The following is an 11349-nucleotide window of genomic DNA, read 5'->3' as shown; positions in this document are numbered from 1 at the left end:
CGCCACCGGCACCCTCCGCCCCGACCACGCTTCTCCAGCGCCGGCGACGGACAGAACTCATCGCCCAAGTGCTCCCCACCACCCTGATGATTCCCCCCCCCCCCAATTCAACCCCCCCAATGACATCGTGTAAGAGAAGACACTAGCGCCGAGAAGCAAAGCATGCCCAGCCAGTCCCGCCAGCGGAGGGTGACTCTCCCCTGTGTGTCTTGTCCCTGTATCTTGTCGCGTTTAATACCACGGCCGGGTAGCGGCAACGTCGTGGCTTCCGTGTCCCCGTGTGGCGTTGGTGCATTTCACCCTCAGAGCAACTTTAGAAGCCATATTAGACTACGGCGTGCTGGGGAGCCCTGGGGATGGGCCCGCAGGCAAGTCGTGACCCCCCCCCCTCCCCCGCTGCCTCCCCTTCCCCTTTTTCCATGTGTCCACCGTCCGCCCTGGTTTCTTGGGGCTCAGCGGTGGGGCTGGGCTGCCAGGGGGAGCTGCAGTGGCCGTGGATGCTGCTGCCATGGCTTGGTGAGGGGGACCTGCTGATGGAAAGGCTGGGATGCAGCGAAGATCCGGTGGTGGGGAAAAGGGTTTTCTGAGCAATTTGGGGTTTTTCCTGCTGTGTCTGGCCATATGGTTCATGTTTTGGGGCTGGGGTCTGGCTCGTCCCCCTCCCGATGGCGCTGCGGTGGAACCCGGCCAGGCCATGTAGACACTTGGCTTCAGCCTCCTGGAATTAAAAGGAAGCAAATCCAAGAGGTTTGGCAAAGAGCTTGGCCTGCATTCCCCCACAATCCCCCCCAACCCTGGGATGGAGGAGCAGCTCCTTTGGGAGTCCCAGGCTTGGAGGGGAGGGGGGGGATCCTGGAGCGAGGGACCCCCTGCGCCAGCCCCGCTCTGCCCTGTCCCGGCCCCCGCAGCGCTCGGCTCTGGCGGGAAGCTGCTTTTAACGCCCCTTCCTCTCGTGTGGACTGTTGTTGTTCCTGTCTCTGATCGTTAAATGGTTATTTTGTAACGATATCCGTCTCCTTATTAAAGAAACGAGCTGAAAGGACCCCCAGTTCTGGTCTTGCTATAGGGGGATGAATGGGGCATCTGTGGTGGGAGGCAGAGCCCGGGGCTGTGAGTCCAGGGATGATGGAGGGATGGGGGTGCAAGGGGTGCCAGTGAGGGCCCTGGACCTTCTCCCCCCACCCCAAAACACAAGTGTGCTCACACATGTGGTGGGGTCATCTCTGGGCAGCCTCAAGCCCTGGTTTCCCCAGCTGAGCGTGGCTGGCCCAGGGGCAGGTGCGGGCGGGAAGCCAGCACAGGTCCCCACCATACTCTCCACCCCCAGCACCCACTGGCTGTTTAGGTCCAGCCCTGCTTTGCAGAGGTGCTGTACACCCCTGACCCGGGGGGGGAAGAGCTCAAGCTGCAGGAACTGCCTCTGAAGCCCGAAACATACAGGAGGGGTCCAGCCACCTCACGTGGGATAAAGGCACTAGTGCCCCAGTCTTTGCGGGGGGCTCACCCACACCAAGCTCCTGAGCAGAGCAAACACAGGGATTGGCCCCACGTGGGAGGTGTTCCCATAACCCCCTGACCCGTCTGCCTTGCCGGCGGCTGGAGGCTTTCTGGGATGTGCATCCACAGTTCCTCCATCAGAGCTTCCCCTGAGCTGGCACCAGCACAGGTCCAGCACCTTACCACCCTCTGGTTTTCAGAGAGAGAGTGGTGAGGGGCTGGAACAGGCTGCCCAGAGAGGGGGTGGGTGCCCCATCCCTGGGGGTGTTCAAGGCCAGGTTGGCTGGGGCCCTGGGCAACCTTGTGTAGCTCCAGGCCTGGAGGTTGGTGTCCCTGCCTGTGGCAGGGGGTTGGAGCTTTGTGATCCTTGGGGTCCCTTCCAACCCAGACCAGGCTGGGATTCTATGATTCCTCATGCTGTAATGCAGCTCTCAAGCTCTCCTGGCTCTACAGGTGATCTATACCCTTGTGATACCAAAGTTTGGGGAGAAATGGGACATTTAGGGAGCGTGGGGGGTGTTGAAGAACTTGAGCAGCTTCGCAGGCTCCAGTCAGAGCATCTACTTTATCAACTCTTATTTTATTCATTTATAAATACTGTTGTGTTTACAAGCATCAATAGATGTGAAGAGTTTTCCCAAACTTTCAAACACATAATACTTATAATACTATTTAACAACCACCAGTAAAACAAATCATTCATCTCAGGGGGGTTTTGAAAGGCCACTCAAAAGTTGCATAAAAATACATTCTCTCCCCATCTCCTAAGCTAGTCCTGCTTCTCAAGGAGTTTATTTACAAAGAGCCATCGTCAAACTCGCAGCCACAATCGTTGGCTTCACCCCAAGCAATAAAAATCAATTCACCCCAAGCAATTGCTTAGAAAAAAAGAAGCTCTTTGTGGTCCCCAAAGGAGACCACGGCTGGCAAACGCTCCGCTTCCAACAGGGATGGGTTTTAAAAGCTGCTCTGCACTCTGTCCCAAGTGCAGGTGTCCTGCTCGTCCCCTCCTCAGTGCACTGCTCAGGGCAGGCAGTGAGTGAGACCAAACAAATCAAATATTCCATCACTTCATCCTCAGGGATTCGGGTGGCGATGGCAGCGTCACGCGGAACACTCGCAGCTTCGGCTGGAGCGCCGGTGGGTCCTCACCCCAGCCAGGGCTCAGGTGGATAATCCAGTGCTCAGCAGACGTCATGGGAAGTGGTTTGGCTTCGTGAGGTGCCCCCCAGAGGGGTTAAAACCTTCTGCACCCTTCACAAACGGTCCCGCAGGGTAAAACACAACGAGGGTGCTGGTAGGATGGGGCGAAACGTCCGTGCGGGCGGGATGTGTCCGTCTGGGTGGGACCCTCTCCCCAGGACAGACCCCAGGCTGCTTCACACCGTCAGGAACCCGCCTCACGAGGCCACCAGGATCCGAAATCTCATCCCTTGTCCTGCTGTGCTGCACGAGCTGAGGTGCCTGTTGGCACACCAGCACCATGCCAACCAGCAGCAGCCCCTTGGCGGGGAGCAGCAGGGACTGGGCTCAGCTCAGAGCTGAGGGAACTCCAGCCCAAAGTGAGGAGGGGGTCACCAAGGGGGGAAAAAACCCACCAAGAACTGCAGAAGTACTCACATAAAGAGTGCACCAAGTGGGAACAGCGTGTGGAAAAGCCATGGACTGGATCTCAGGGCTTAAAGCTGTTAAATACAGAAGGGTTAAAATGAAGGAATATAAAAAGATGCCCATCTTAGGCAGTGCTCTGCAGAAACCCTGATGCCGTCCTGGCTTTGGTCTCTTCCTCCCCGAAGCACAGCAGCAGAGGAAGAGCCTCAGTGTACCAGAAGAAGCAGCATCTTGTGCTGCACCAAGTTACTCTGCTGCTGCCTGGTGGTGGTGGAAGAGGAGCCTCTGCCCAGAGCTGCCCGGGGGGAAAACCGGCAGCTCTAAGAGCCAGAGAGGTGGAAACAGGCAGGATGGGGAGGGGAAGGGAACAATGGGGAACCAGGGGAAAAAACAAACCTCAAAGCAAAGAAAAAAAGCCCAAGGGAGAGGAAAATAAACACACCTCCTGGAGCCACAACCAGCCAAAGGTTCCAAAAAGCCCAGGGCTGACGGACAGAAACTTCACCCTCTTGAGCAAGTTCAAGAATTAGCTCAGGTTCAAGTATCTCCTCTATCACTCTCGTATCGCTGTGTCCCACAGCCCAGCAGCAGCCACAAGCCCACAGTCAGCAGAGGAGCCCAGGAAGGCAGGTCTGACTCCTTCATGGCAACCTCCAAGCTCAGTGACCGAGCCCGCGATGCTGAGCCAGCGGCGGAGGGAGATCAAGGGACACAGGGAATGAAAGGATGAGTATGGAAGGACGGGGGTGGGGAAGTGGGGAGGACATGGGCAGAAGTCTGTGAGAGGGAAGGTATTGGAGAGGAGTCTGTTCAGGGGAACAGATCTGATGACAGGTTACTGCTGCTATCATCAAACCCACACAGCACATACAGAAGCCACTGTCTAAATGCCCATAGAGAGAACAATTTCAAACTGTTCCCAGTACACAGAACATTAAAGAGGGTTGGTTTTTTTTTTTTTTTGTTGGGTTTTGGGTTTTTTTGAGGTTTCCTTCAAGGTCAAGGTTTACTGCAAGCTTCTGACAGACTCAAAGACTTTCCTCCTCCCATTAGTCACCAGCACACCCAAGGGTAGCGCCTTGTCCCTCTGACACCAACACATCCACCCCTTTCCAAGGAGGACAAGCCATCATGGCTTCAGGCTCCTCCACCTTGAAACCCATCTATGCCATGCTTCTTCTCCAACAGATGGGCAGGTGGGGCTGGATTTGGGCACCCCCTCCACCACAAACCAGCGCTGCCTGGGGTTTGCCAGCCTCCCACTGTGAATCACAGCAGGGCACCAGAAACACCAGAACAGGCTCCTCTACAGAGCTCTGCCTTCACAGAGAGAGCAGGGAAACGGCTCACAGGGCTGTCAGGATGGGGAGGTTGGTTTGTGGTGTGGGAACGGCTCCCTGCAAGGTGATTCACACTCGTACGCCTGGGAACGCAGTGGAGGATCTCCAGGGGTTCAAGCTCATCCTTGAGAAAGCTTGGCAAGTACCTGGGATACATCCTACACAGAGGAGCAAAAGTCCAGGTGCAATTAGCAGATGCTACTGACTACCAAGACAGGAGCCCCGGCAGGACACAACGTGGTACCAAGTCACCCAGCCTGCGAGGAGAGGCAGGGTGAGGGCAAGGGGCTGTCACCCAGAGTCGGTGCTGATGTTGCTGAGCGGGTTGGAAATCTATTAAATAAGAGACTTGATCTCCTGTGGTGGAAGGAGAAGGGGTCTGTGCAAAGCGGCCGTGGGCAGCCTGTTGCAGAAAGCAGCGCTGGTGGCGTTCACAGCATCACGTTGTAACCAGAGCCCCGCAGCTCGGGTGGGCTGATGTGCAGAGTCCCAGCCCGTGCTCAGGTTTCCCACCTGCAAAGGGCCTGGATGTGCCAGATTGAGTTCTTTAGGCGTCCTGTTTTAAAGTAGGAGCCACCTACTCCATCCAGCTCAGAGTCCAACACCAAATACTGGGCTTCCAGAAGAAGTTTTGGCAGCTCAAACCCAGTCCTCGTGTTTCTCTTCTCCCTTGAATAAAATGTCTGAGACACCACGACATGCTTAAATTAAAAAGACTAAAATGGGAGAGGAGGAGGGGGGGGTGGTGGTGTTGTGGGGGGATGCAGGGGCAGAGAGGGAATGTACAGCAAAGGGCAGGGCAAGGCGGGCGTGACGTTGATCCCACGGCTGGAACGCTTGCTGTACTGGTGACAGGAGGAGCGGAGGGGGTAGGGCTCAGTGGTGGGGTTGGCAGCTGGTGGAGGGCACCCCTCGTCGTCCTGCCTTTGCTCAGCCTTCCTACTTGGAGAGCTTGCTGATGACACGAATGAGGGCTCCGTTCTCGTCCTTCAGCCTTTGGTTGTCCGACTTCAGCTCCGTCAAAATCTGCGGGGAGAGACAAAGGTGGGATTAGAGTTCAGCCCGGAGGGACCCGCAGGGATGCGGCAACCCCCCGGCCAGGGCGGCAGCGGGATGCTGGGCTCGTGTCCTCACGGTTTGGGTGCCCCAGCAGCGTGCAGAGCAGAGCTTCCCTCACTGCACCCTCCACCCAGCGTGCTGCCACCGCCGGCAGTTTCTCTGTAACATCTCTGGGCGTCAGGTGTGGAGGGTTTGAGGGAGCCAGGGAACCCCTGGAGCTGGGAAAGCCGTGGTGAGAAGCGATACCATGGCCCCAGCACAAGGTCAGGGCCAAGCCAGGAGGGCAGGGACTGTTTCTGAGCTGGTTCATCCCAAACCTGTTCCTGGAGGCTACAACAGGGCTCTGCAGAAGTCATAGAATCCCAGACTGGTCTGGGTTGGAAGGGACCCCAAGGACCACAGAGTTCCAACCCCCCTGCCACAGGCAGGGACACCAACCTCCAGGCCTGGAGCTACACAAGGTTGCCCAGGGCCCCATCCAACCCAGATTTGATAAAGCTGTTTGGGGTTTTTCTGATTGGTTTCCTCCAGTTTTGAGGGGGAACCAAAGGTGTGAGGTTCTAACTCCAGACTGCGCCGTGCCTGGCTTGCAAAAACTCTTCAGAATAAACCCAAATCTCTCTGGGATCTCAGGTACTTCAGGCAAACATCTGTGCCATGGCCAGAGTGCCACTGACACTGGAGACACCTCCTCAGTCTCAGCTTTGAATGCTGGAGCTCAACCAAGAGTCACATCACAGATGGAAACCGAGGAAGAAACAGCTTCGGCGAGACCTTCCCAGCACCTCTCACTGGCAAAAGCCCCCCCGACTCCCCTTGGCCACAGGCGGGTGACCTCAGTGGACTGTCCCCAGGAGACTGGAAGGAGACCCTGTGCTGCCTGTCTCTGGGTGTCCCACAGGACCAACGCTCACAGCAGGGCTGCCAGCCACCCCGAGAGCCACTGGCCCCAGAGCCTGCTGCAGCAAGCCAGGGTGCGGCACACGCAGGCATGACCGGCACCAGGATGAGCTCAGGGACCTGCTGAGGGGCATCTTTGAGGAATTCCTCTGAATTCATAATCCCTGCTAAACCTTCTCCTGCCTCCTACACCAGAGTTTCAGCTCTGACCCCACACTGCTGCCCGGTCCTCTCGCCTGTGGCCCCCCAGGGCCACCACCACTGTGTGCCGGCAGCTGCTGGGCTGGCAGCAGCTCCCACCGCTCCAGCTGGACCATTCCCCTCCTTCCACAGCTTGGCCCCAGCATGCCCAGACCCAGGGCCCCCAGTCCCATCCTTGCTGGTGCTGGATGCTCCAGGCAAGAGGTTTTGTGAGAGAGAGGAGGGGAAAGTGTGGTGTGGTGGGACATGGGGGAAAGGGTAGAACTGCTGGGCTGGCTGGAGCTTCACTAGTGATGCTCAAAGCGTCTCATGGACCCCGTGGTGGTTGCTGGGACATCCCCATCACAGTGCTGTTACCACAAGAGAAGTCACAACCCCTTATGCAATTCCTCCCAGCCAAAGGAGAGGCATCACCCATCACTGATGTGCTCGGAGCCCAGCAGAACTGGGAGCACTTGCTGCCTCACCCTGCACCCCTGCGCCTCCTCCTGAGCTTCACCTGACACCCAGAGCAGAGCTGGGTGCCTCCCAGTCCAGCACTCTGAGACACTTCAGCTGCCTGTGTGGTCTGTGGCCAGACCACCCCTGTCATCTCCGGCACTGCCCGGGGCGGCCTCACAGCCTTGACCGCGTCCATCGCTGCAGTGAGGGGGGATATGGAGCTCTGACACCTGCTCTGGTAGAGACAAACTGTCAGACGGTCCCAGAGGCAACATCAGAGAGCATCAATCAGCAGGGATCTGATAAAACAGACAGGGATCTCCTGGAGAGAGTCCAGAGGAGGCTACGGAGATGCTGAAGGGCCTGGAGCATCTCCCCTGTGAGGAAAGGCTGAGGGAGCTGGGGCTGTTCAGCCTGGAGAGAAGAAGACTAAGGGGGGACCTGATTAATGGTTATCAATATCTTCAGTATGGGATGCAGGGGGAATGGGCAGCCCCTTTTCAGTGTCTGTGGGGACAGGACAAGGGGCAATGGCTGCAAGTTGGAGCACAGGGAGTTCCACACCAGCCTGGGGAAGAACTTTTCCCCAGTGAGGGTGAGGGAGCCCTGGGACAGGCTGCCCAGGGGGTGTGGAGTCTCCATCTCTGGAGAGATTCCAGCCCTGTCTGGACGCCGCCCTGTGCAAGATGAGCTGGGGAGCTGCTTTGGCAGGGGGGTTGGACCCCAGGAGCTCTCCAGGTCCCTTCCAACCCCTGTGAGTCTGTGTAGTGACTTCTGGGGCAGCAGTCAGTTTAAGCAGCAGTGCTGTGTGTCACCTGGGCAGATGGCACTTCAGAAATGACATGGATTTGGGGAAATGAGTATTTGGAAAGCACCCCTGCTGTGAAACATGGTAAATCTGTCTGAGGGTACAGCGATGTGACTGGTAACAGTCAACTGTGAGACAATATTTACGGGTACCAGCAACACCCTGTGTCAGACTTACTGAAAGAGCTGAGGAAATCATCAGCAGAGCTCGCAGACAGACAGCAGCAGGGAACTGCAAACCTCCAAGCAAGCTGGGAAGGACCAGCCCCCCCATGTCTCAGCCAGCCTGCACCACAGAGCAGGCACCACCGGAGCAGACGGGTGTCAGCAGGGGGAAGCCATAATGCCACCATTTCCTAGGAGAAGTGGGACTGGTGACTTACAGCCTGTGAAACGTTATTTCTCTGAGCCTGTAACTAGCTTTGCTTGGATCTCAAAGCACAGTGAGAAGAATCGAGTCAGTGCTGGGCTGGAGAACACCATCAGAGATAGTGACATCACCAGAAAGTGGGGACATCACCCAGTCTGCCCACCAGCACCGTTCAGGCAGCGTAATGCAAAGCAGCCCCTCTGCTACACATGTGGTTTGGAGCTCAGACTCCCAGAAAGGGGAAGCCACAGTTCCCCTGGTGAGTTTGTTCCTACAGTTAATCATCTTTGATATAATTTGTGTGCTAAGAATAGCTTTCTTTTGTACCTCAGTGCCACCTCCAGCCTGTGAGAGCGGGCTTGCTCCTTTCTAAAAACCAAACAGCCATGTCTGCAGGGACCTGAGCATCCCTACTAACCTGCAAAAGACAGGTAGGGCCCAAGGAAAGGAGAGATTACAGCTTTATTTTAGCCCCAAACCAATGAAGTAGCAAGAAAAGATGTAATTTAACTGCATGACGTGCGAAGGCAAAGCTTAGGGAAGGCTCAGCCTTGGACTGCCAACACACAGCTTGCTCAGAAGATGAAAATGGAAGAAGCAGCTGGTCAGCCTCTGATGGCTTCACCTGCTGGAGGCAGAGGGGATGCTGCAGCCTGGGAGCTTGGGCCCAAAAACTGAATTTGGACTCTTTAAAGCGAGGGGTGAAGCTTGTTCTGGTCGCTCAAGTGACCAAGAAAACCTGCTGAGGGTGCCTGGCTGTGGGTGTTCTCAAAAATCCCTTCCCTGCCCCTTCTTTCTGTACCACCCCTGGGAATGTCTCAGGCCCTCGTCTGCCTCGGGATAACCTTATTTCCTGGGATCCAGCTTCCCACTGAACTAAGGCCACTAAAAAGGGATGAAGTTGTGAGCAGACACGTGGCATAAACCACCTATTTCAGGGTAAGGCGCTGGGGAAGGGGCTGCTGGCTGAGGGAGAAGCCCCCCGCAAAGCCATCTGCATTCAGCCATAGGTAAGCAGCTAATCCATCAGCCCTCAGCAGCCACCCACCCAGCCCTACGCTGGCATCAGGGCAGGGAGCACATCCTCCCAGCTCTCCCAGATGGTGGGTCACAGGCAGCCAAGGGACACCCCCCCACACCCCCCAATGCGGCCGGTTAGTGCAACGGCGAGGTCAGCATCATCTGCCAAGCAGAGCGGAGCTCAGCGGCACCGACCAGAGTCGCAGCGAGACCCTGCCTGTGGCCGGGCAGTGCCACCATGCTTCTGGCTTTTGGGGGGGGGACCCTCTGCCACATGCTGCTTCTGAGCCACAAGCTGAGCCACTGACACCCTCAAAAAGCAACGAGGCAAGGGGGAACAGCCCGGCTGAGGGAGCGGAGACCTGCCTGGAAGAGTGGAAGAGGGAGGCGAGATGAGCCGGAGGGAAAGCAGCTACAGCTCCTCTGATTCGGAGGGCTTGGCAGGCAGAGAAAGTCTGGCTACCACCCGGGTCAGAGCCCTGTTTTCAGCCAGCAGTTGCTCATTCATCTGCCTCAGAGTGTGAATCTGTTTGAGCTGGTGGAGATTCTGCGGAGAGCGAGAGGAGTGGACAGAGAAATACAGAGAAAACACCAGGGAGACACAAGGGCACAGAAAGGTGAGTTGAGTCCACGAGCAGTAAAAGAAGGAGAGAGAATACAAGAAACACCACTGGCAGTGACTGCTGGATGGGCGGCAGCCCGGCTGTGCATGGGGGAAGCCTTACAGCTCACAGGGTGCTCTGGGCACCATCCCTTTCTGCAGTGCTCCCAAAGCCTTTAGGAAGGTCAGATAAAGCGATTTCCCACCGCGAAGCAGGACCATCTCTTGCAGGTTACACTCTGGTGTACCCAGCGAGCTCCAGCAGCACACAGCCCTTGGGCTCAGGAGTTACTGGGAGAACTCTACCACCTCTGACTTACCACCTACACAGGCTTTAAACACATGGTTGGCGACAGAGAATGTCTTTAAAGCTCTTTTTCTTCCCTGCCTCTAAAAGCTAAAGCAGCCCTGCGTGGCAAAGAGCGATCCAAGCTCAGATCCAAGCTCTGGTGGACAGCACACCACTGAGACATGTGCTGTGCTTGCTCACATCCCTCATCCCCTGAGTGACAGCTCTTGGGTCTGCTCAGGCTTCAGCCCTGCCTAAAGGTCTGGGGCATGAGGGGGTTTTTCATCCCTGCCCAGATTCAAGGGGGGCTCTGCCACGGGGCTTAATTTCTCTCTGATCTCTGGAGGTGGGAACTCAGAACCTTGAGCAGCTCCTTTTAATCAGAGGAGTTTGAACAACAGTGGCTGACAAGGCAGGTGGGAACACAGCATTCATGGCTACAAAAGAGACAGGGGGGCAGGGGGAGAGAACAAAGAAGGGTGTAGGAATCGAGCCCCAATGCTAGCAGGGGTGTAGCAGCAACAGGGGGACACTGATCAGAAAAGCAACGAGGCAAAGGAGGAAGGGTGGAAGCTGTGTGGACATCACCACTGTGACAGGGACGACGCTCTTCCCAGTGATGCTACAGCCAGACCACAGGCGGGACGTTTGTACCAAGTGCGGCTGCCAGGACACGCTGAGGACTGAGGAGCTGCTTGTGAGCAGCATCCTGTCCCTCCTTCCTTGGGCAGTGAGGCCCCACAGCCACAAAACCTTCCTCTGTGGTGGAGGGACCACAGGCATTGGGCAGGAAGGGAACCAACTGCCCTGGGAGAAGAGCGGGTTGAAGTTCCAGTGAAAAACTCCCAGCCCAGAACCCAAGCAGCTTCCCAAACCAAGGTGCTTCTCTCTGCATCCTCTTACTTGTGAGCTTGCACCAGCAGGGAGGAGACAGAGGGAAGGAGATTCCTCTCTGCCATTTGATTAGCAGGATGCTCTCAAAGGGAGGTCACTCTCTGCCCTTCACATGGGCAGATCTACCGCGGTACACGGGACCTGCAGGAACTTGCACCCAACTTCCCTGATGTGGAGCTGGCTGCAGTTGGAAGTGGCTGCATGGCAGGATGCTTTGCCCAAGGGCTCGTTCCTGCACAAAGGAGAAGTAACTTCATGTAGCCCCATCCATCGGCTCGATCCTCAGCTACCTGAAAGCACTGCCTCTGCTCTGGAATCC

General features: G+C 56.6%; 1 protein-coding gene across 5 annotated transcripts in view; it reads right to left on the bottom strand.

Annotated features, from left to right (window-relative positions):
• Window positions 1–2058: 2058 nt before the first annotated feature.
• PPP1R12B (protein phosphatase 1 regulatory subunit 12B) overlaps window positions 2059–11349 on the bottom strand; it is a gene marked incomplete at its 5' end in the record, with an annotated part of 124211 nt that continues 114920 nt past the window's right edge. For 3 of the 5 annotated variants that reach the window (XM_084275854.1, XM_084275856.1, XM_084275857.1), the window contains 2 exons: window positions 2059–5474; window positions 9613–9793. In XM_084275854.1, coding sequence (XP_084131980.1) covers window positions 9659–9793 — 135 coding nt within the window. In that variant the 3' untranslated portion in view covers window positions 2059–5474; window positions 9613–9658. The remainder of the gene's footprint in view (window positions 5475–9612; window positions 9794–11349) is intronic. The other 2 variants (XM_084275855.1, XM_084275858.1) reach the window with 1 other exon arrangement.

The sequence above is a fragment of the Gallinula chloropus genome, assembly GCF_964237585.1.
Source record: "Gallinula chloropus genome assembly, chromosome: 27".
NCBI classification, from domain to species: domain Eukaryota; kingdom Metazoa; phylum Chordata; class Aves; order Gruiformes; family Rallidae; genus Gallinula; species Gallinula chloropus.
This window is presented reverse-complemented; position numbering and strand designations above follow the sequence as displayed.